At 44.6% G+C, this 23,676-nt stretch overlaps 2 protein-coding genes across 3 annotated transcripts in view; one reads left to right on the top strand and one right to left on the bottom strand.

Annotated features, from left to right (window-relative positions):
* The window catches only part of LOC137773790 (ADAMTS-like protein 3), a 66,911-nt gene extending 53,021 nt beyond the window's left edge, over nt 1–13,890 (top strand). Inside the window, 3 exon segments of the mRNA XM_068558781.1 lie at nt 443–543; nt 7,562–7,793; nt 13,841–13,890. Coding sequence (XP_068414882.1) covers nt 443–543; nt 7,562–7,793; nt 13,841–13,849 — 342 coding nt within the window. The 3' untranslated portion in view covers nt 13,850–13,890.
* LOC137773797 (elongation factor-like GTPase 1) overlaps nt 13,453–23,676 on the bottom strand; it is a 58,436-nt gene continuing 48,212 nt past the window's right edge. Inside the window, exons 12-14 of one of the 2 annotated variants that reach the window (XM_068558802.1) lie at nt 21,353–21,536; nt 16,575–16,781; nt 13,453–15,954 (exon numbers count right to left, since the gene is read on the bottom strand). The gene's annotated coding sequence lies outside the window, so the exon portion shown is untranslated. Of the gene's footprint in view, nt 15,955–16,574; nt 16,782–20,637; nt 20,759–21,352; nt 21,537–23,676 lie in introns of those variants that run through there. The other variant, XM_068558819.1, reaches the window with a different exon arrangement.

The following is a 23,676-nucleotide window of genomic DNA, read 5'->3' as shown; positions in this document are numbered from 1 at the left end:
AATTAATAGGTGTTATGAGTACAGAAAAATTTAAGAACTGCTGCATGTCAAATTTTTTTTTCTGTAATTGAACTCACCTCAACATATAGTCTTCATTTTTGCTCTGAGCAGGAAAATCCAAACTTGGCCATGGCTTATTATGGTTTTAAGCACAGTCATTTCTGAACCTCAGCCTGGTCAATTACAGATTGGCCCTGTCCTTTCCCCTTCTGCCCAGAGGTGGTCTCAGTTTCTGGGGGAAAAGAGGAGGAAAGGAAACTTCTGGCTCCGAAGGAGGGCTGTCTGGTCCTTAGAGCTGGGCTTCCATCCTCCCTAACTTCCCTTGGGGACAGCTGATCCCCTGTAGCTAGTCCTTAGCAATGCCGCCGCAGCACATGGTTTTGGAACCCCAGCATGCATGAGCTCACAATGTTGTTTATACTGCATTGTGCTTTTGTTCCAGTGTCCTGGATGTTGCCTGGGTCGCGCTGTGAGGATGCAGCAGCAGCATCATATAATTTGTCAACACCCCAACCGTTCTGAGTCCGGCTGTGATGACAGGAGGTACCGGCCCCGCCCTAGGGCAGCACACAAGCTCTGCCACCTCAGATAGTGACTATGACCGCCTGAAAGTGGCATCATCTGTCCTCTATACCACCTCTCATAATGGACAGTTCCTACTAAATTATGATTTCTCATGGTGCCATCCTCAATAGTATGTATTATACCAAAATACTCATTAACATGTACTATTTATCATTACAAATTATTTGGATGTTCAACATATAGAGACACCCCAAAGAGAAGGGAAAAAGTAGCATTGAGAATAGACAGGTATTTTTCCCTCTATGTACAAAGTTGATGAAGCCTAATAATATTTCATTTAGGTTTACAGATTAAATCTGTAACCTAGTGTTTTCAATGAGCTACTTTACTCCTTTGTTTAGAAACTGTTTGATTAGGACGTTGGCACAGAATAACGTCCAACCTTATTAGCAGAGAATAAAATTAACTTTTATCTTGTCAAGGGGCTTACACAAGAAAAAAAATGCTTCCCTCTTTTATAAAAGTCTGAGCTGATAGATGATTTAGGGGTAGAAGAACTTTGTTCCCTGAGGTCACTCAGAGGTCACCCAGACCCCTTCCATCTGGCGACTCCACCACCCCAGAGGAGCGTGCTCCAGCCAGAGAAAGTGAGGAGAAAGCCAAGAGGGCACACTAGTGGGGAAATGTGGAGTTCTGCCGCTCTCTTCTTGTGTAACCTTGGACTACCTCACCGCCTACTCTGCACAATGGGGTATTATTGTCCGTGTGAAATTATGCTTGGGAGGTTTTTTTTTTAATTGAAGTAGAGTTGATTTACAATGTTGTGTTATTTTCTGCTGTACAGCAAAGTGATTCAGTTATACACATATACACATTCTTTTTTTTAAATAGTCTTTTCCATTATGGCTTATCATAGAATATTGAATATAGTTCTCTGTGCTATACAGTAGGACCTTACTGTCTATCCATTATATATACAAACTTACATCGGCTCACCCCAGCCTTCCACTCCATCCCTCCCCCAACCTCCTCCCCCTTGGCAACCACCAGTCTATTCTCTTATGTCCGTGATTCTGTTTCTAAGACAGGTTCATTTGTGTCATATTTTAGATTCCACACATAAGTGATATCGTATGGTATTTGCCTGTCTCCTTCTGACTTACTTCACTTAGTATGATAATCTCTAGTTGCATCCGTGTTGCTGCAAATGGCATTATTTCATTCTTTTTTATGGCTGTGTAGTATTCCATTGTATATAGGTACCACATCCTTTTTATCCATTCATCTGTTTGTGGACATTTAGGTTGTTACATGTCTTGGCTATTGTGAACAGTGATGCTCTGAACATAGGGGGTGCATGTATCTTTTTGAATCATAGTTTTTTCCGGATATATGCCTGGGAGCGGGATTGCTGGATCATATGGTAATTCTATTTTAATTTTCTGAGGAACCTCCGTACTGCTTTCCACAATGGCTGCACCACCTTACATTCCCATGAACAGCGTAAGAGGGTTCCCTTTTCTCCGCACCCTCTCCAGCATTTGTTATTTGTAGACGTTTTAATGATGGCCATCCTGAATGGTGTGAGGTGGTACCTCATTATAGTTTTGATTTGCATTTCTCTAATAATTAGCGATGTTGAGCATCTTTACATGTGCCTGTTGGCTATCTGTATTTCTTCTTTGGACAAACGTCTGTTTAGGTCTTCTGCCCATTTTTGGATAGGGTTGTCTGTTTTTTGTTGTTGTTGTTGAGTTGTATGAGCTCTTTCTTTATCTTGGAAATCAAGCCCTTGTCGGTCGCATCATTTGCAAATATTTTCTCCTAGTCTTTAGGTTATCTTGTTTGGGGGAAGTTTTGATTAATTGGTTTAGTGTGAGGCACTTAAGCAGCCTGGGTCATAGAAGGTGCTCACTCTATGGCTCTTCCTTCCTCCTCCACATCCTGAGTCTTGCTGGAGAAAATGAGATGACCTTGACAACTGGCTCTGCTTCTATTTTGAGCCTTCAGTAAGGTTTGGCAATGTAGGGTCAGCTGCATTTCCTATTCCCAAAACAATTCCAGCCAGAACCATTCTCCTCGAATGGAAAATGACTGGAACAGCTGCCCTTATTCTCAACAGAAAACCCAGTTTCCAATTTTGTTCGGAAGATGGAGACCACACACAGATTGATATGTATCATCCCAGATGTTTTACTTTGCACGCTCAAAGATATATTTATATTACAAACACCTACGTGGTTTGAGCTTTCTTTATAACATACTGGATATATTTTTCTGAAACTTGTTTTTTCTACTTATCAATACATTATAGGCCTCTTTCCCATCCGAGTACATGAGTCACTTTATTCTTTTGAATTGTTGTACATAATATTACCTCACTCCATTGCTAATGGACATTTGATTGTTCCAATTTTTTTGCTATTACAAACAAATGCTGCGGTAAACATCCTGGAACATCTTTATGCACAAAGGGTAATATTCTTATGGGATAAATTTTAGGTATGGACTTGAATTGACAGTAATGCTCATTTGGATACTACTAAATTACCATCAAAATGTCTATACCAACAATATGTGAGAGTCCCCCTTTTCATCAACTTTATATAGGTTTTCAATATTTTAAAAGTTTTGCCAATCTGATAGATGAAAAAATATATCTTATTGTAATTTGTACTTTTCTGGTTACTTTTTATATGACTTCTGGCTCTTTGTATTTTTTCTCCAACCCATCCACTTTTTTCCATCTTTACCACCATCACCCCTGGCCAAGCCATCCAACTGGTCTCCCTCCATCCATCCATGCTCCTTTCCAACCCAGTCTCCCTACTGCAGCCAGAGTAATCTTTTCCCAAATGCAAATCTGATCATACCACCACCACACCCCGTCTCCCTGCTAGATTAACATCACTTTAGAGGCTTCACTTGCTCTTAGGGAAAAGGTTGACTAAAATCCACAATGTGCCCTATAAAGTATTGCACAGTCAAGTCCTACTTCCCTGCACAGCTTCATTCGAGACCTCACTCTGTCTCACTCTTTGTGTTCCAGCCACTGTCCTTCTTTCAGTCCCTTGGATATGCCATGAACTTTCCAACCAACACAAGAAGCAAAAAATAGAATAGAGAGGATAAAAGGCATGGAAGGATCTATCAGGAGGATATCTGATTAGGTGGGGTTTTAGAGAAAGTGATATGGAAATGAACTGAAAGGGTAGACATGAAAGAAGTAATAGAAGAAAAATTCCTAGACCTGAAGGGGGAAAAGAGTCAAGTTGCCTTTCATTTTCTCTATTGTTTCTGCTTCCTCCAGGGTTGGCTGTTCAGCTTTTAGTACCAGTGTCCTAGTACTTTTCTTTCATGCTGTTAGTTTTCCCCAAATATCTGGTGGTTTATGGAAGAAGGACTAGGTTAGTTTAGAGAGCTTCTGTGGGTTTCTTTTGCAGTTTTCTGGCCTCATTTTCCCCCACAGGCCTCTTCTGCTGACTGGGCATGCTTCCTGTGGGCTCGCTGAAGGTAGGTGAGGTACTAGATCTCACTTTACAATGCAGTGGGCGGGCTGGAGACCCCCAGTTGCCATAGTAGGGCCTCAGTAAATATTAGAGGGTGTGTTACAAGGAGTAACATTATTAGTGGCCACTGGTAGAGAATCAGTGGTGAGCAGGCTATCTGCTAGCCACTATTATTGGCCCTGGGAAGGGTTTGGGAGGTGTGGCTTCCACTGAAAAGAGTTATAAAGGGAGTGAGCATTATCAGGGTAAACTAGCCCACATTATGGCAAGAAGACAACACAGGGATCTGAGGAAATGCTGGAGGACCCAGAGGGTTTGTTCCCCAAAGAGGTAATTCCTAACCTCAGCCATGAGTCAGAATTCCCTGGGAAGTTTCTTTGAAGATTCTTGGGCCTCAGCTGGCACTTAATGAATAAGAATCTTTCGGAGGGAGCGGAACCTGGCAATCTATATCTCTTTTGTTTGTTTGTTTATGTTTTCTTTTGTTTTTAATTCTTTCTTAATCTACATCTTTTGAAAGCTGCCCACATACCTCTGATAGTAAGCCAGACTTGGAATCTACTGCCCTACAGAATCAGTAGTTCCATCTGGCTGATGATGAAAAGGGTTATTTGAGGTAGGAGCAGAGCTGGACTGAATAGGAATGAGAAATTGAGAAAGACTAGTAGAAACAGGGTTACTGTTATGATTTCTGCTGCCATTTCTACTTTCATCTTTTACATAGAAAAACACATGAGTTCCAATTGTGTGCACAGTGTTGGTGCCCAGACTGTGTCCCCCCTAGCTCAGGCATCTCCATCCCCAGTCCCATCCCTGCCCGGAAGGAAGTGATGCTCTCTGCTGGACCGATCTTGCATTCTTTTACTGCATCCTCAATGACCAGCCTCTTGGGTTTCAGCATCTGCCTTGGTCTCTAGCTCCTTGTGCCTCTCTCATCTTTCATGTTTAGGAAGCTAAATAGTTTCTTCTGACATCCCACTGGCCCTGTCTTCTAACGAAGCAGAAAAAGAGGCTGTATTAGTTAAGGTCCTTTGGGCTGGAAACAACAAAAGTCAACTTGGAATGAGTTATACAGAGAGGGTGGGAGATTTCTTATGAAGATAGGACCACCATTCTCACATAGAACAATTTGGTAGATTTTAACATGTCCTCTTTGAGTATTCTTGGAATATTTGTTCAACTGTTTTCAGTAGAAAAGCTAATCTCTGCATAGGGGATGGCTGAAGAGTACTCAGTCTCTGCCCTCTTGTCCAAAGCAACTCAACTTTTGGCCCCCTACGGTTCATACCCACTGGAGAAAACAAAAACGCTGCAGTTAACAGGACACCCTCATCCCTTTTCCTCTTACGAATCTTATAAACAGCTTGATGGGACAGTATTAAGTAAACCCTTTGATAGAGTCTCCCCCTACTGGCTAATCAAAGTATTGCTTCCAACTATGTGTAATAGTCTCTTAGAGAAGTTCAGGTGATCAGAATTTTCTCCATCTTATTACATTTCCAGTGGTGTTTCAACACTCCTTATGGATTATGTGCGCTGATAGGGAGCCTTTTATAGGAACACAAAAATGTCTCGATCCAAAGGGATAATGCCGTGAGACCTCAGGGAGGACTGTTACCAAGAAATGAGGAGTTATTTCTCCTCTCAGCTCTGCAGCTCCGTGTGTTTCTGCTTCATTCTTTGTTCTTTCTGAATGTTATTTTATTCTACTTCTCTGGCCCATGTGGCAGAGAATGGCCACCACTACTCCGGCCTTCAGGTTTATATGTCTTGTTCCAGCAACTTCCAAGTTCCTGGGAGAAAGACAGTGATTGAACCAGCTCAGGTTAGGGCCCTCTTCCAGTCCTCTTAGGGGATGGGGAGACATTCTCATGTGGTACAAGTACATCAGTTCCAGGAGCCCTGCCCTAGGGAACAAGAGCAGATACCCCAAAGTGGGTCCACTAAGGTGGCTCACCCTCCAGGGTAAATATCTTTTCAAAAATCAGAGGGCATTCAACAGGCACATGAAAAGATGCTGAACATCACTAATCATCAGGGAAATGCATATCAAAACCAGAATGAAATATCACCTCACACCTGTCAGAATATCTGTTGTCAAAAAGACAACAAATAATAAATGTTGCTGAGGATGGGAAAAGGGAACACTTGTACACTGTTAGTGGGAATGTCAATTAGTGCAGCCGCTATGGCAAACAGTATGGAGATTCCTTAAAAAGTTAAAAAGAGAACTACCAGATGATATAGCAATTCCACTCCTGGGTATAAATCTGAAGAAAATGAAAACACAAATTCAAAAAGATGTATGCACCCCAATTTTCAGAGCAGCGTTATTTATAATAGCCAAGATATGGAAACAACCTAAGTAGCCATCAACAGATGAATGGATAAAGGAGATGTGGTACATATACAGTGAAATATTACTCAGCCATAAAAAATGAGATTTTGCCATTTGCAACAACATGGATAGACCTGGAGTGTATATATGCTTAGGGAAGCAAGTCAGACAGAGAAAGACAAATATCATATGCTGTCACTTATACGTGGAATCTAAAAAATAAAACGAATGACTGTAACAGAAACGGACTCATAGATACAGAGACAAACTAGTGGTTACCAGGGGGGGAAAGGCATGGAGGAGGGGCAAGACAGGGCTAAGAGACTGAGGGGTGCCAACCAGTAGGTATAAAATAAATAAGGTACAAGGATGTAATGCACAGCACAGGGAATATAGTCAGTATTTTATAATAACTTTAAATGGAGTATAAAGTATACAAATATTGAATCACTACGTTGTACACCTGAAGCTAATATAATATTGTAAATCAACGATACTTCAGTTAAAAAAATTAACTAGCTACTGTGTAGGGTAGTTGTGAGGATTAAAGGAGTCAATCTATGTAAAGTATTTGGAAAATTCTCTGGCACATGGTTGTCAAATAAATATACACATACAGTGGACCCTTTTTGACAACAACAAAACAGAGGGCATTAACTTTCTGTTCTGTTTTAAAGGGTAAGGAGGCTAGAGAGAGATCCCTCTTCCCAAAAGGTCTTTGTTAGCTCTCCCTACGAGTTATAGTGTGTCCTAAATGTAAACTAGAGCACTCCTCATAGCGGAGAAGATTGCTCACAAACAAATTCATACTCATAGCAGAATATATTTCAAGTGCTTATATAAACGGAGCTTACAGTTTGTCAACAAATGTGTCATTCTTCTCTTCCTTGCCTAAATCGATCTGCTCCAGCTCATCAGTAGAGTGTGTCTTTTGAGGTGCGTGCCTTGATGTGGTGCCAGAGACTCATGGAAACACGCGGTTTGCTTGCCTCTATTGAGGTTGTGATTCCTCCACTACTTTGCTTAGTCAGCCAGGAACAATGCAGATGAGTTTCCTGTTGAATAAGGTCCTAATTGTCAAGCCTTTGCTATACTGAAAGTACAGTACAGTAAAAGGCTTGATCCCAGCAAGAAGTGACACCCCACTTTCTCCCATTGTCCACTTTTTTGTTTGTTTTTCTCATTTCAGACCCACCTTTTGGAGGAACTGCTCGTCGGGGGCTCGTGACGCATGTTGGCACGCAGGCCCTTGGAGGCCCTGTACGTCAGCCTGTGGTCAGGGCTTCCAGTCTCGGAAGGTGGACTGTGTCCACACAAGGAGCTGCAAGACGGTGGCTGAGAGACGCTGCGAGCCGGGGAAGAAACCCTCTTCCTGGCGGCACTGCCTGGGGCCTTCCTGTGATAGTACGTACCCCTCTCAGGTATTGCGACCACCCCGAAGCCTTGTGCAAACCGGACCGCATGGAGCCAACCTTGTCAGGGTCTCGTCCGCAGGGCCATTCTGAACGTATGTGGTATCTTGGGACATCAGGAGATTAGCTGCTTTGCTGTGGGTGCAACTTGGTGTTCTTTAGAGAAAAACATAGTTGAGTGAGTAGCGTGGACAGTGGCCTTCTAACAAGCACTGGGAGCCTGTCCACAGCCTCTTTCTGCCTTGGAGTTTCAGCCCCTCAGACAAGGCTTCCTTGGATGGGATTGGGCAGGTGTGTAAATGCCCTGAAGTTATGTGGGAAATGTAATCATATATATATTTCTAGGGAGAGGTCCATAACTTTGATAAGTTTTCCCTGGGGTTCATGACACCCCAGAAGCTAGTGCTGCTGTCAGCACTGGGAGGAGCAGGTGGCCTGAAGGACTGTGACGTGCCCGGAGGGCATCGAGAAGCCACTTGGCCCAGCTAAGACGTGAGTCCAGGGCACTTCTGACTCCAGTGCCAAGCAGTGGCCCTAACCCAAGCCTAGCTTCTTCGCTTCACGTGATCTCAGTTTCCGCTTTTCATAAAATCATGCACTTTTTTAAAACTAGGTCTCTAATGAGCTATGTGTTAAAGGATATATATATATATTTTTGCAGCAGGCTGCACAGACACAACTCACTACTGTACGTTTGTAAAGCATCTTAATTTGTGTTTGCTAGACCTCTAGAAACAAAGGTGCTGTCAGTCGTGTCAAGAAGGATAAAACTTTGCAGGGGGCTCCTAATGCTGCTGTGAAGATGAGACAAAATGTAAAAGCTCTCTTCCCCATGTAGCTGGCACAAAAACATATATTTCTTTACAAAAAAACCCTCTAGATTCTACAATCAGCAGTCGATGCAAAATCACCACTGTTAAAATTTGGGACTGTCATTTCCCCATGGCCGGTTTTTAATTCCAACTCTTTTAAATATGTTCTAGGACTAACATAAAATACCGTAGCAGGTACGCCATTGCACTTGGGACCTCGTCGTGTCCTTCTAATCAGGAAATCACCAAGATCACCTGTGCATTGTCAGGAGCTGCCTCTTCCTGTGATTTATAGGCTAGTACAGAGTAGGACATCCTGAAGGCTTGGGAAACACGGCAACTGATGACTTCTCTCAGTTTTTGGGTTGCAACAGGTTTATAAGGCATTTACATTTTAGAAGCTCTGGCCAGTAGTTGTTAAGATGTTGGCTCTAATGGCATCTTTATGGACCCTTACGTTTAGTCTGTGAAAAGGAGGCAATCACTCTGGACAGGCTTGTGACCCTGACTGATCCAGGCATCCTGGGGGAATGGCATCTTGTCCTTGCTCTTAGAGAACTTAGGGAAGAAAACAGAGTAAACGTTGCTGCCATTTTCACAACTACGGAAATCGATCTGTGACCAAATGAGGCATCTTGGAAATTAAAGGAGAGGGAAAGTTAACCTTTTCTACTGATTCTGAAGTATCAAGTACATCAAGTTGATTGTGGAGATTTAATCCGCTGCTCCTGAGGCTGCTGGGAGAGATTTCTCTTTCTCTTCTTGGTTCCCACAGCTCCTGGGATTCAGCTTTGGATTTGGCCCCGCCTCTGCGTGTCCGTTGCCTGAGGGCGTCTGTTCTTCGCTCACACAGGACGGGGTTAAAGGAGCAGCTGATTAGGGGGCTCTAGCTCACTCAGGCCGGGGGGAGGGAGGGGTACGGATGTGGGGCGAGCCTTCGGCGGCAGAGGCCGGCGTGACATTGCACTAGCCTGAGGTGCACCGTGTGCTCTCCCGGGGAAGTTGTCCCTGGATCACGGGACCCTGGCAGTGGCGGGCTGCACAGGCTCCTGGGAGGGGCGGTGTGGAGAGTGAGCTGTGCTTGCACACAGGCTTCTTGGTGGAGGCAGCAGCAGCCTTAGCGTCTCCTGCCCGTCTCTGGGGTCCGCGCTGATAGCCGCGGCTCGCGCCCGTCTCTGGAGCTCCTTTAAGTGGCGCTCTTAATCCCCTCTCTTCACGCACCAGGAAACAAAGAGGCAAGAAAAAGTCTCTTGTGTCTTCGGCAGCTCCAGACTTTTTCCCGGCCTCCCTCCTGGCTAGCTGTGGCGCACTAGCCCCTTCAGGCTGTGTTCACATAGCCAACCACAGTCCTCTCTCTGGGATCTGACCGAAGCCCGAGCCTCAGCTCCCAGCCCCCGCCCGCCCCGGCGGGTGAGCAGACAAGCCTCTTGGGCTGGTGAGTGCTGGTTGGCACCGATCCTCTATGTGGGAATCTCTCTGCTCTGCCCTCTGAACCCCTGTTGCTGCGCTCTCCTCTGTGGCTCCGGAGCTCCCCCCTCCGCCACCCACAGTCTCCGCCTGCAAAGGGGCTTCCTAGTGTGTGGAAACCTTGCCTCCTTCACAGCTCCCTCCCACTGGTGCGGGTGCCGTCCCTATTCTTTTGTCTCTGTTTTTTCTTTTGCCCTACCCAGGTACATGGGGAGTTTCTTGCCTTTTGGGAGGTCTGAGGTCTTCTGCCAGCGTTCAGTAGGTGTTCAGTAGAGGTTGTTCCACATGTAGATGTATATCTGATGTATTTGTGGGGAGGAAGGCGATCTCCACGTCTTACTCTTCCGCCATCTTGAAGCTCCTCGTCATATATATGATTTTAAAATATTTTCTCCCATTCTATGGGCTGTCCACTTTTTTTTTTTTTTTTTAAAGATTTATTGATTGATTGATTGATTGCTATGTTGCGTCTTCGTTTCTGTGCTACGGCTTTCTCTAGCTGCGGCAAGTGGGGGCCACTCTTCATCGCGGTGCGCGGGCCTCTCACTATCGCGGCCTCTCTTGTTGCGGAGCACAGGCTCCAGACGCGCAGGCTCAGCAGTTGTGGTTCACGGGCCCAGTTGCTCCAGGGCATGTGGGATCCTCCCAGACCAGGGCTCGAACCCGTGTCCCCTGCATTAGCAGGCAGATTCTCAACCACTGCGCCACCAGGGAAGCCCCCTGTCCACTTTCTTGATCATGTCCTTCGTAGCAAAAAAAAGTTTTTAATTTTGGTGTGCTCCAATTTATTTCTGTTGTTGTTTTAGCTTATGTTTTGCGTCATATCTAAGAAACCATCTCCTAATCCAAAGCACGAAGATTTATGGCTACATTTTCTTCCAAGAGCTTTATTGTTTTAGCTCTTAAGTTTAGGTCTCTGATAAATTTTGACTTAATTTTTTGTATATGTTGTAGGCTAGGAATCCAAGTTCATTCTTTTGTATGTGGCTATTCAGTTGTCCTGCACCATTTGTTGAGGAGATTATTCTTTCCCCATTGAATGGTCTTGTCACCTTTGCAAAAAATCAGTTGACATAGATACATGGATTTATCTCCAGACTTTCAATTCTATTTCATCAATCTATGCATCTCTGCTATGCTAGTACCACACTGTCTTCATTATTACAGTTTTGTAGTAAGTTTTGAAATTGAGAAGTCTGAGCCCTCCAACTTTGTTCTTTTTCTAGATTATTTTGGCTATTCTGGGTCCCTTATATTTCCATATGAATCTTAGGATCAGCTTGTCAATTTCTGCAAAGAAGCTGGAATTTGAAAGGGATTGTGTTGAATCTGTAGATCAACTTGGGGAGTGCTGTCATCTGAATAATATTAAGTCTTTTGATCCATAAATGTAGGATGTCTTTTCATTTATTTAGATCTTTTTTAATGTCTGGAAAAAAAACTTTCTGTAGTTTTATACTATTTTTTTTTTGAACTATTCTTCCCTCTATGATGAGCTGCCTTTGAACTTTAAACACATTTTACATGGGTCTGTTTCTGTACTCGAATTATATTCCATGACTCACGTCTATTTCTGTACTAATGCTGCACTATTTTACTCACAACAGCTTTGTGGCACGCTCTGACATCAGATAGGGAAAGTCTTTCTATACCTCTAGTAATTTGTTTTTCTAAAAATTTCTTCTCCTCTCTCATTCTCCCAGATGAATGTCAAAATTATCGTAAGTTCCGAAAAAAAAATTCTACTGTAATCTAAATTGGAATTACATTACGTGTTTCAGTTCATTTAAACGAATGGACTGCTCAACTTTTCTGTTATGTGTTTCAATAATGTGTTAAATTTTCCTTATAAGTTCTGTGATGGTTAATTTTATGTGTCATTTCTCACCCATACCTGATCAGGTGAAATTTAATGAGGCATTGGATTTGGAATCGGTGTTGGAATGGGTTAAGACCTCTGGGGATATTGAGATGGGGTGAGTGTATTTTGCACACGAGAAGGACGTGAATTTGGGGGGGACCAAAGGGCATAATGTTATGGACCCGTTTGTATCCCCTCAAAATTTATATATTGAAGCTCTAACCACCAGTGTGACTGTATTTGGAGATGGGGTCTCTAAGGAGGTTACAGGTTAAATGAGGCCATAAGGGTGGGGCCTTAATCTGATAGGAATAGTGTCCTTATAAGAAGAGGAAGAGACACCAGAACTCTCTGTGCGTGTGCACAGAGAAGAGACCATGTGAGGATGTAGTTAGAAGGTGGCTGTCCACAAGCCAGAGAGAGAAGTCTGACCAAAACCAACCCTGACAGCACCTTGATTTTGGACTTGTAGCCTCTAGAACTGGGAGAACATAAATTTCTGCTGTTTAAGGCACCCAATCTGTGGTTTCCTCTAATGGTGCCCTGCAGGCTAAGACAGGGTCTACTACACATTTCTTAAATTTTTTTCCCAGGTATTTTTTATTATAATGGCATTCAAGGTGGTATTTGGAGTACCGGTTCTGAGACTTCTGTGCACATATTACTAGTGTTCCTCTGCTCCTTTTCTTGAAGCCTGCTCTTGTCCCTATTGCCTCAAATCCATCTATCTTGTAGCTTGTTATTGAGCTGCTGCATTCAAAGGGACCCGACCTTGGTTAACCTTTGTACTGGAAGATAGAGACACTATGATTTCCAAATGCAATCCTTGAGGTCAGACACATACATTCATTTTAGAGACCAATCAGACTTTTCCCCCAAATTAAAAAAGACAGTATTAGAAACAAGGTGATGATTTGTGTGTGTGTGTTTTATTATATATTAGTCTCTTAAACAGAAAACAAAAAGTGGAGCTACAAACCAAAGTTAACAGTAGTACTAGCTTTTCTCATCGCCCGTCTATCTGCTTTTACCAGAGGTCTTTATTTCTTCATAAGGCTTTGAGTTACTGTCCAGGGTCCTTGACTCCAACCTGAAGAACTCCCTGTGGCAGGCAGGTCTGGTGGTTAAGAACTCTCTCAACTCTTGATTAACTGGGAATGTCTTGATTTCTCCCTCATTTTCGAAGGAAAGTTTTGCTAGATATAGGATTCTTGGTTGACGGTTTCTTTCCTTCAACACTTCAAGTACATTGAGCCATGCCATCTGGCCTCCGAGGCTCCTGATGAGGAATCTGCTCATGACCTACCTTCCTGGCAAATCTTCTCTCAGCTTCATAGACTTTCATAATGTACCTTATCGTGTCTTATGCAACAGAACATTTTGTATAGTATCGTGAAGTCAGTTAAGCTGTAACATTACTTTGAGACCAGAACTTAAGGAAAAGGAATTGAATATTTCAAGTGTAGACATTATGAGGTCTTTAAAATTATTACACATTTTCAAACTAGAAATAAAAAGGCCACTGAAGTATCCTACAGATTTTAATTTGTAACAAAGTGAATACCAATATCTAATAACACACGTGAAGAAAAATTTCTTTGGGATCCTTTTTCCTAAGTGTAAAGGGGCCTTGAACTCAAAAAGTGAGAAAACCACTGTGGTTTATCCCCAGCTGTGATGGGTCCATTTCTTGCTCTGACCTCAGAGTGCACCACTGTGATGTACTTCACAAAGCCCTGTAAAAGAGAAAGCTGGGCCCAGGTTTTTGGTCCTTAGAGCCCAGGAAGCTGCTTTTGGTGACCTGACGGCCTTGGACCTACCGTTAGCTTGTTTTTTCCTTGTTTCTGCCATTTTGTTGATTTTTTTTTTTCTCTTTTCTCTACTCTTTTTTATTTGTCTCATTTTTCTCTCTACAGTTAGCATAGTCAGTATTGTTGGTATAGTTAGCACAGCTGGTATAGTTAATAGTTTATTAGCGTAGTTAGTGTAGTTAGTACTAGTTAGCGCTGTTGGTACAGTTAGCGTAGTTACCCTTGTTAGTAGAGATAGCATACTTAGCACTGTTAGTACAGTTAGCATTGTTAGTTAGCATAGTTAGCATTGCTAGGTAGTGCTGTCAGTCAGTGTAGTTAGCAGATCACCATGATGCAGGGCCTCACAGCCAACTCTGCTGACAAGGAGGCTCATATTGATGACTTCGAGATCCTCCACACCATTGGTGAAGGCATCTTCAGTAAAGTGAAGTTGGCCCGGCACATTCTGACCGGGACACAGGTGGCTGTCAAGGTCATTAAGAAAAGGCGTCAGAGCTTCTCAAGTGTCCAGGCACTTTCCCGGGAAGTGTGCAATATGAAGGCTCTGAATCACCCCAATATTGTCAAACTGCTGGGGGTGACTGACACGGAGGACACTCTTTTCCTGGTGATGGAGTACGTCAGTGGGGGGGACATGTACCGCTATTTGAAGCTCCATGGCCGTATGACAGAGGCGGAGGCCCGAGGCCCGTTCCAGCAGCTGGTCTCCGCCCTGCAGCACTGCCACCAGAGGGGCATCGTGCACCGGGACCTGAAGCCAAAGAACCTCCTCTTTGATTCCAACATGAATATCAAACTTACAGACTTTGGCCTCAGCAACAAGTGTGATGACACTGGCCTACTGGACACGATCTGCGGCACAGTCCCTTATGCTGCCCCGGAACTCTTGCTGGGGCAGAGGTACCGCGGCCCTGCGGTGGACGTGTGGAGCCTGGGAGTAGTGCTCTACACCATGGTAACTGGGTCCCGGCCCTTTGTGGGAAAAGACTTACAGCAGCTGCGGAAGAAAGTCCTACAAGGGCAGTACCCCATCCCACCTTATCTGTCTTTGGAGATAAGGGATCTATTACAAAAAATGATTGCCCTCAACCCCAGTGACAGAGGCACCTTACCTGACCTCATGAGGCATCCATGGGTGAACGTGGGCCAGAAGGAGCCACTCCAGCCACCCTGTGAAGAGGACCGGGAGGTGACAATGGTGAGGACTCCGGGCTTGACTTGCGACCAGATCCAGGACACTGGAACAGGCAGTGTGAGCTCCATGAAACCCAAGGTGGGGGTCTCCATCATAACTGTGAGGCCCTTCTCTTCCGGGGACCTCAGCGGCAGTGAACTTGAGCCTTCTCCAAGCCCTGTGGTGTCCTCCCTGCAAACCAGGTGGCTCTACCAGAGAAAAAATGTGCAGCTGCAGGAAGACCAGCAGGCAGGGCAGAAGACCAGTGAGTCTGCCTGTCCCCCACCCAGCCTGGAGTCGAGGACTGCCACCCCCAGCCCAGCCCCCCAGCGTGGCACTGGGACATCCACCTCCAGCAGCAGCGGGATTGGAGCCCCAGAGGGAACCAGCTGCCCCCTGGGTGTGTCCAACACTGGAAGGTCCTCCCACACTGGGCAGCCTGAGAGTGTGTCCTCATCCACTCTCTCTGGCCACAGCCAGAAAAAGCAAGGGGTGGCTGGGAGAATCTGGAACTTCATTTTAAAACATCTTTGTTGCAAGCTGCCCAGCAAGAGGCGTCATAATAAAGTGAGCCCATGTGAACCCCATGGATGACCGAGGCAGGAAGGTCAGGCCGCCGCGCTCCCTGGGGCCCGGTCCGGTGGAAGATGAGTGTGTTCTCTGCACGGCCTTCAGAAGCATCGTATCCAAGACCCTGGCCAGCTCAGAGGATGGTCCGGAGCAGCCCGGGCGACCGAAAGCGAGGCCACCGTGGCTGCAGGTCTGCCCCTCAACCCCCACCTGGGTGAAACTTCAGAGACTGGACTGTCATTCCTGGAGCACGTCTCCCCTCCCCTACTCTTCTGTCTTCCGTGTTGGTGGGGGAGGGGGATAGTTCTTGTTCCAAGAACTCCTTGGTTCTTCCAATTCTAGTTAGTAAACTTGATGCTCCAGAAAGATGTATCACACTCTGCTTTGCGTCGTCCCTGCACAGAATGGGGGCTGTGCATTTTCCAGTTAGACAAGTGTGTAGCCATGCAGTGCTTGGAGTTAATCAGAACAACTAAAGGGAAACATGACCCAAGAGAATTAGCACAATGACTCCCAACAGCAACAACTGCTGCACTGCAGGGCAGAAATGCAGAAAGTGTGTATTACCTTCCTGCACTAACATTCCCGAACATTTTCAGAAGGGCCGAGGGGAACTTTTGGTCCCTGCGGCCTGTGTTAATTACAAACAGAGAGGCCCATTAATAGGATAACAAGGTCCCGTGGACCAGCCTGTGCGCGGTGTGGTAAGGTCCCTGTGCAGCTGAGTTTCATGACTGTCGTGCAGCAGTTGGGCTCTCCTGTTCCCCTGTGCAGAGGGGCCCTGATGCATGGATTTATTTTAGTTTAGTTTAGTTTTTTGATGTGGACCATTTTAAAAGTCTTTATTGAATTTGTTACAATATTGCGTCGGTATTATGTTTTGGTTTTTTGGCCGCGAGGCATGTGGGATCTTAGTCCCCGACTAGGGATCGAACCTGCACCCCCTGCACTGGAAGGCGAAGTCTTAACCACTGGACCACCAGGGAAGTCTCTTTTTTAATTTTAGTTTTTTCATGCATGGGTTTCACCACAGGGAGTGGATGATTATACTAGACGATCATACTATCAAAACACTAGATTTGTCAGCGTTACCTGGTTCCCTGGTTCAATAAGCCCTTGAACACACGGGTGGCTGGAGCAGGGTCTTCTTCCCAGAGGCCTCTCTCTGGGGGCACATGCTCTCGGAGGCATCACCTGCACAGTTCCATCGGCTCTCGTGCGCTTACAGGTCACTTGCCGACTGCGGAATCCTTCACCGCGCGAGACACAGAGCACTCTGACCACACGCCCGTGAACCACCTAAGAACAAAAACTACAGGAGCTTAGTAAGGACTGGTAGGACAGATCCTACAGGAAGTGCCTTCCAAAGGAAAAATCGATCCTAACATGATGACTGTTTCAGGGCCCTCACACGTCTCTCTGGGAATGGGCAGCAGCACAGATAACTCCCAGCCATATGCTCAGATTTGCTTTTACTCAGAGAAGCAACAGAATCACCACGTAGAGACAAGCAGCATAGGGGTGGGATAGAGCCGTCTTCACGTATGTAAGGAGCCATGACCTGTGTGGCTTCATAGAGTAGAGCTAGGGCAACATTAGGTGGAAACTTCAGAAAGGTGGATTTCAACTCACTGAAACCAAAGGGAAGAAAATATTACTAAAGCACCTGTGTGCTCTTTGTGCTCTGAGATATTTGCATGTTTTCTTATGTAATTGTCATCTTGTTCCCATTCTTGCAATGAAGACAGCGATGTCCATAGGGTTAAATAGCTAGGGTCACATAACTAACATGCCAACAAAGCTGGGACTGCTTCTAGATTTATCTGGCCCTAAAGTTCATAATGATGACAGGAGACTGAACTTGGAATTGGACACCTTGGAGATATTGGGTGCTCTGTCACTCAAGATGTTCGAGCTGCCACCAGGATACTGCAGAGTAGGGGTTCCTAACCTGAGCCCCATGGTTCTCCAAGGGAACCATGGACTTGGATGGGAAAAGGATTACATCTTCATTGTCACTAAGCTCTAACGGCAATTGAGTATTGCCTTCAGTTGTAAAAATGCAGGCCACAACATATAGTAGTAGTAGCAATACCTGTGATTTTGTTAGCAATAGAAATCACAGCTGTTTTCACATGAAATGAAAATTGTGGCAGGCATCCAAAACAGCAATTACATTCATCACCATTTCAAAATCAATTGTACTACCAAATCCTATTATTTAGTGTGTTAATAGAGAAGCAAATTTACTACTACATCACACATTTAAAACTACTTCAGTAACTATATTTCAATATAATTAATTGGCTTCCTTTGTAATCAAGTATATTTTATTTTATAGATTTAAAACCCTTGTTTGAGAAGGGAGCCATAGGCTTCTCTAGACTACGAGGGGTCTGTGGCACTGAAATGTGAAGGACCCCTGATGTAGAGGGATCTAGGGTTAGATGATCTCTACTGTTTCTTCTAGGTATGAAAGTGTATGACTCTGTTTTTTCTAGGAGTGGCTAAAGGCTTGAGAGTACCTAATAAATCAGGATAAATTTCCCAATGTGAATTCTCACTTTGTGAGAATCACGAATTGACATAAACCAGTTTTCTTGGATCAAATTCCTCCTAGTTATTCTAGCATCAGTTTGCTGCTTCCTGAGGGACAGATGACTCTTGCACAAGCTCTTCCTTTGAAGGATAGGAAGAGCTCGTGCAAGAGTCAAGGTGCCTACGGCACTGGAAGACAGGTCAAGGTGCCTACGGTATCCACGGCTCTTCTAAGAATGTGTTCCGAGTCATCTCTTTTGTTTCATGGTGTGACCATGCCTCCCACTTCTCCTCCAGATCATGGATCCGGGGTGGGCATTTGCACAGGGCAGTGAGCTGTACAACGTTATGTACACCTCCGATTCCTCCTCAGTGGAATGAGGTTGATAATAGTGTCTGCCTCACAGGTTTGTGCTCAGTAAGTGCTACTACCGTTTGGTTTTTGTCTTGGTTTTTTTGTTTGTTTTTACTGTGAATTTTGGCATTGTGAGCTAAAATATTGCCTGCCATATCAGTAAACAAAGGATGTTGCAGCCATCGAGCCATCACATTACGGCCGCCCTGATGGTGCACCACCCCGAGGAGACTCAGGATGAGAAAGCACAGGACACTGGCCCCAGATAGTGGAGGTGCACATCAAAGGAATGATTTCGGTAAGCCCAGACACTTGCATCTTCCCATACAGACAAAGGCGCTAAATTCCTTAACTTGACATAGCTGGTTTTCTTTAATTAATAGTAATCTTTTGATGTTCCAACTACCTGGTCTTTTGTTGTAAAAACTCCTATACATCGTGGCTCCCCAATCCCCTCCTTGCCACTTCAGAACCGTTTCTCAGCATTATCTGCGATGCTATGTCCCAAGCTTGAAGTCCTCAGAATGTCCGTCGAGTAAAACATACCTCTCGACTTTTAGGTTGTGCATTATTTTCAGTCGATGGCATCATTGGTCACTTATCTGCTAGGGACTATGCTATTCAACCATTCATTCTTTTAACCAATATTTTTAGAGAGTGTGCAATGGGGCAATCACTGTGCTGAGTGCTGGTGATAACTTGTTAAACACACCAGCTGTGGATTTGTTCTCATAGAACTGATGGTCCAGTGCGTGGGCAAGACAGGCAGATTGTGGTAAGAGCTGTGCAGAAGAATGACACGGAAAGAGAAAAACAGAGAGCACAGGGGTCTGGGTTAGTTTGGGGACTAGAAGGTTTCCCTGAAAATAGATGGATAGGAATAACTAAGTGAAACGAGAGTAAGCAGTATGTGCAAAGGCCCCGAGTCAGGAGACAGAACGGTATATCGAAGGGACGAAAGAGACTATTGTGGATGGAGATCCAATAACCAGGCTGGGAGAGACAGCAATGAGACAGAAAGGCAGCCTGAGACCCAAGCACGGAGGGACTTTTATTCTTTCACTCACGTATTCGGCCAGGCAGCAGATAGGTACTGGGCCCTTACTATGTGCAAGGCACTATTTTAGACATTGGGGGACAAAATGAACAAGATAGACACAGTCCCTGTGCCAGGAACTTTGACCTTTGTCCTAAGAACAATGGGAAGGCAAGGTAGGGTTTTTTCTTTTTTAACATCTTTATTGGTGTATAACTGCTTTCCAATGCTGTGTTAGTTTCTGCTTTATAACAAGGTGAATCAGCTATACGTATACATATATCCCCATATCTCCTCCCTCTTGCATCTCTCTCCCACCCTCCCTATTCCACCCCTCTCGGTGGTCACAAAGCACCGAGCTGATCTCCCTGTGTTATGCGGCTGCTTCCCACTAGATATCTGTTTTACACTGGGTAGTGGATATATGTCCATGCCACTCTCTCAGTTCGTCCCAGCTTACCCTTCCCCCTCCCCGTGTCCTCAAGTCCATTCTCTAAGTCCACGTCTTTATTCCTGTCCTGCCCGTAGTTTCTTCAGATCCATTTTTTTTGTTTTTTTGTTTAGATTCCATGTATATGTGTTAGCATACGGTATTTGTTTTTCTCTTTCTGACTTACTTCACTCTGTATGACAGACTCTAGGTCCATCCACTTCACTACAAATAACTCAGTTTCGTTCCTTTTTATGGCTGAGTCATATTCTATTGTATATGGGTGCCACATCTTCTTTATCCATTCATCTGTCGATGGACACTTAGGTTGCTTCCATGTCCGGGCTATTGTAAACAAAGCTGCAATGAACATTGTGGTACAGGACTCTTTTTGAACCAAGGTTTTCTCAGGGTATATGCCCTGTAGTAGGATTGCTGGGTCGTATGGTAGTTCTCTTGTTAAGTTTTTTAAGGAACCTCCGTACTGTTCTCCATAGTGGCTGTATCAATTTACATTCTCACCAACAGTGCAAGAGGGTTCCCTTTTCGACAGAGGAGCATCGTGATGAGTTTGTCTTTTCGGTTTTTTTTAAGCTTTTTTTTTCATGTGAACCAGTTTTAAAGTCTTTATTGAATCTGTTACAATATTGCTTCAGTTTTATGTTTTGGTTTTTTGGCCGCGAGGCATGTGGGACCTTAGCTCCCCGACCAGGGATCGAACCCACACCCCCTGCATTGGAAGGCAAAGTCTTAACCACTGGACTGCCAGGGAAGTCCCATGAGTTTGTGTTTTCAAAGATGGTTCTGCTTATACATTGGACAAGGCACTCCAGAAAGGAGACAAAACTCAGGAGGCTCCTGGAGTGGTCCTAGTGACGAATGATCGTGGCTTGGACTCCATTGGTAACAGTGGGAAACTGACAAGAACGGATGGAAGTGAGAGGAAAGGGGGAGTTTAGGATGCTGTCAATGTGATCTGGAACACTGGGGACGGATGAGATTTGGTGGAGATCATGAGTTTGACTTTGGACATTTTTAAAACCATTGATTTGTGTTTTCTGTGACACAGAAAGGTTATTAATGGTTGTACCCCTGGGGGTAGAGTCTAAGGAACTGTGCTTTTAGCTAGTGCCTCTCATGATCTGGCCCACTGCCTTATCTCCTGGGTAAACCCATGAAATCAGCTTCACTGTGCTCTTAAGGTACATTGTGAGTGCAGGAAACAGATTTGGGTAGCAATTAAGAGCACAAGCTGTGAAATCAGACTATGTCAATTTGAATTCTGGCCCTTGTAACTGTGCAGCCTAGGGGAGTTGTGCCATCTGTAAAATAGAAAATGAACGACATCGACCTCATACGTGACTGTGAAGTGATCCACATAAAGAACTTACTAGCAGAGTGCCTTGTATGGTACATGCTAAACAAATCATAGTGGTCGAGTTATTAAATCCAAATGACTGGGCATTTTAAAACAAGCCAAAACCTGGTACTGATGAGATGACTACACATACCTCGAGGGGCAGTCCCAGATGTTACAGGGCTGGAACCCAGCCAGCGGCTTCTGGAGATGCTCACAGAAGGCCTCACTCACTTCCTGCCCGTTGGCCATTACACACTGGGGTCTCTGAACTCGGGCTCCCAAGTGGCCGCAAGTGGCAGAACACCGTGTCCAGCTACCAAGCTCCCAGAAAGTCTCTGTGGGAAGAAAATGAATGTCACGACAGATGAGAAATGATGAGGGGCTGGAGACAACCCGGCCAAAGACCACGGCCAGCTGTTTTCTGCTTAGCTGCCTGTCTGGTGCTCTGAGTAGCACACCGAGAATAAGCCATCGTACAGTGCAAGGGAGCCCTTTAAATCTCCTTTTCCCTCAACTAGCTTATTGTAATAACTGGTGGGAATGGCAGCCAGAATGGGGCCCTTGGACCACAGCCTGGGAGAGGGGCTATTGCAGAGCAGCTGGATCTGCCAGAAAAATCCCAGAGAGAAGGAGGAGGTATCCTGTGCAGTGCGCTGGCTCCTCCGGACTCTCCAAGCAGAGCCAACAGGACAAGAGTGGAGGGTCTCTCAGGGGATGCCCTAATGGGTTTTATTTCTCCAAAGGGGATCAGGCCGAGAAATGAAAGATGTTTAGCAGGGAGCAGGGATTAAGCAGAAATGTTAATGTTGCATTTCAATTCCATTCTTACTCTTCCATTAATTCTGAATCTAAGCTTCAGATTAGTCCTGAAACTGCGTACATAATTTGTCCTGGAGACATCTGGAAAGGTGAAAATGGGAGTTTCCTTTAGAAACGTTGAAGCTGACCCCCTCCAATAATTATAGCGGATTTTTCTTTAATCCCCATTCCAAGCAGCCTTTCCCTTCCCTTTTGACACTTGGTAAAAACATGAGGTAGGACACGATGATGACACATTTGTGTATGATCACAGAAAGTGCCAGATTTCTTGTAATAATCACAAGTAATTGATAGCTACCAGCTGTGTCCACAGGCTCCCTCACAGAGGGACTGATTTCTTTAACTGAATTGTTTTCCCGGTTTTCCTTTTGATTTTGGAATTTTTGTCCTAAGTTGCATATGGTATCATTTGCAAAGGAGAAGAGAATATATTTTTAGTTGCCCCCCCAGGATTACAGTTTATTTAAAACAAATTTTAAAAATAGCTAAGTTTATTAGGAATTTTCCAGGTGATAGGTACTGAGTTAAACACTTTAACATCAATTTTCCATTTAATCCTTATGGCCATGTTGTGAATTCGATTAGTTTTACTTGCAGAGGTGGACACTTAAAAAAGCTAAGTGACTTTCCCAAGGTCCTTCAGCTGGATTGGGGCCCAGTGTGTCTGTCTCCAAATCTAACTCTTTCTACTGTCACATTTCACAAAGACACCTTGACGATTCAAGGCAGGACACACGTGCATTTCTTTAAAAAAAAAAAAAAAAAGTTTTTTTTACTGAGGTGTAATTCACGTACAATAAAATGCTCAGCTATCAGGCATGCGGTTTTATGAGTTTTCACAGCTGTATGTGCTTCTGTAACCGTGATCCAAAGCAAGGTATATAGCCCTTCATCCCCCCCAAAGTTTCCTCCTGCCTCTTTTTTAATCAATTTCCCTCTCCTCCCAGGCAACTACTTCTTCATTTCCATTAATATACGTCAGTACTATCTGTTCTTGGTCTTCATACGATACGTAATCTTGTGTGTTTGGCTTCTTTTGCTTAACATAATGTTTTTGAGATTCACCCATATTGTCGTGTATATCAGTCATTCATTTTTTTTTAATAAATTTATTTATTTTATTTATTTATTTTTGGCTGCATTGGGTCTTTGTTGCGGTGCGCGGGCTTCCCACTGCGGTGGCTTCTCTTGTAGTGGAGCACGGGCTCTAGGCGCATGGGCCTCAGTAGTTGTGGCATGCGGGCTCAGCAGTTGTGGCTCGCGAGCTCTGGAGGACAGGCTCGGTAGTTGTGGCACACGGGCTTAGTTGCTCCGCGGCATGTGGGATCTTCCCAGACCAGGGCTCGAACCCGTGTCCCCTGCATTGGCCGGCGGATTCTCAACCACTGCGCCACCACGGAAGCCCTCATTCTTTTTTTTCTTTATTGCTGAATAATATTCCATTGTATGAATACATCCACAAAGTTACACCTTATTCTCATAAACATTTCTGAGTTTCTTAACTCTACCTCTCTCCCTTGGCCTCCTAAATAGTTTTGCAAGCTGGAAATACCTAGATTAGGGTCTTGTGACCAAGTACTGATATGCGTGGAAAAAAATATTTGTGAAAGAAGACAAGTGAAAGAATTGATTGCACAGTGCTTAGCATATCTTCCC

The sequence above is a fragment of the Eschrichtius robustus genome, chromosome 1 (genome assembly GCF_028021215.1).
Source record: "Eschrichtius robustus isolate mEscRob2 chromosome 1, mEscRob2.pri, whole genome shotgun sequence".
Classification (NCBI taxonomy): Eukaryota; Metazoa; Chordata; class Mammalia; order Artiodactyla; family Eschrichtiidae; genus Eschrichtius; species Eschrichtius robustus.
Note: the sequence above shows the minus strand (reverse complement) of the source record. Positions and strands in the feature narration are given on the sequence as shown.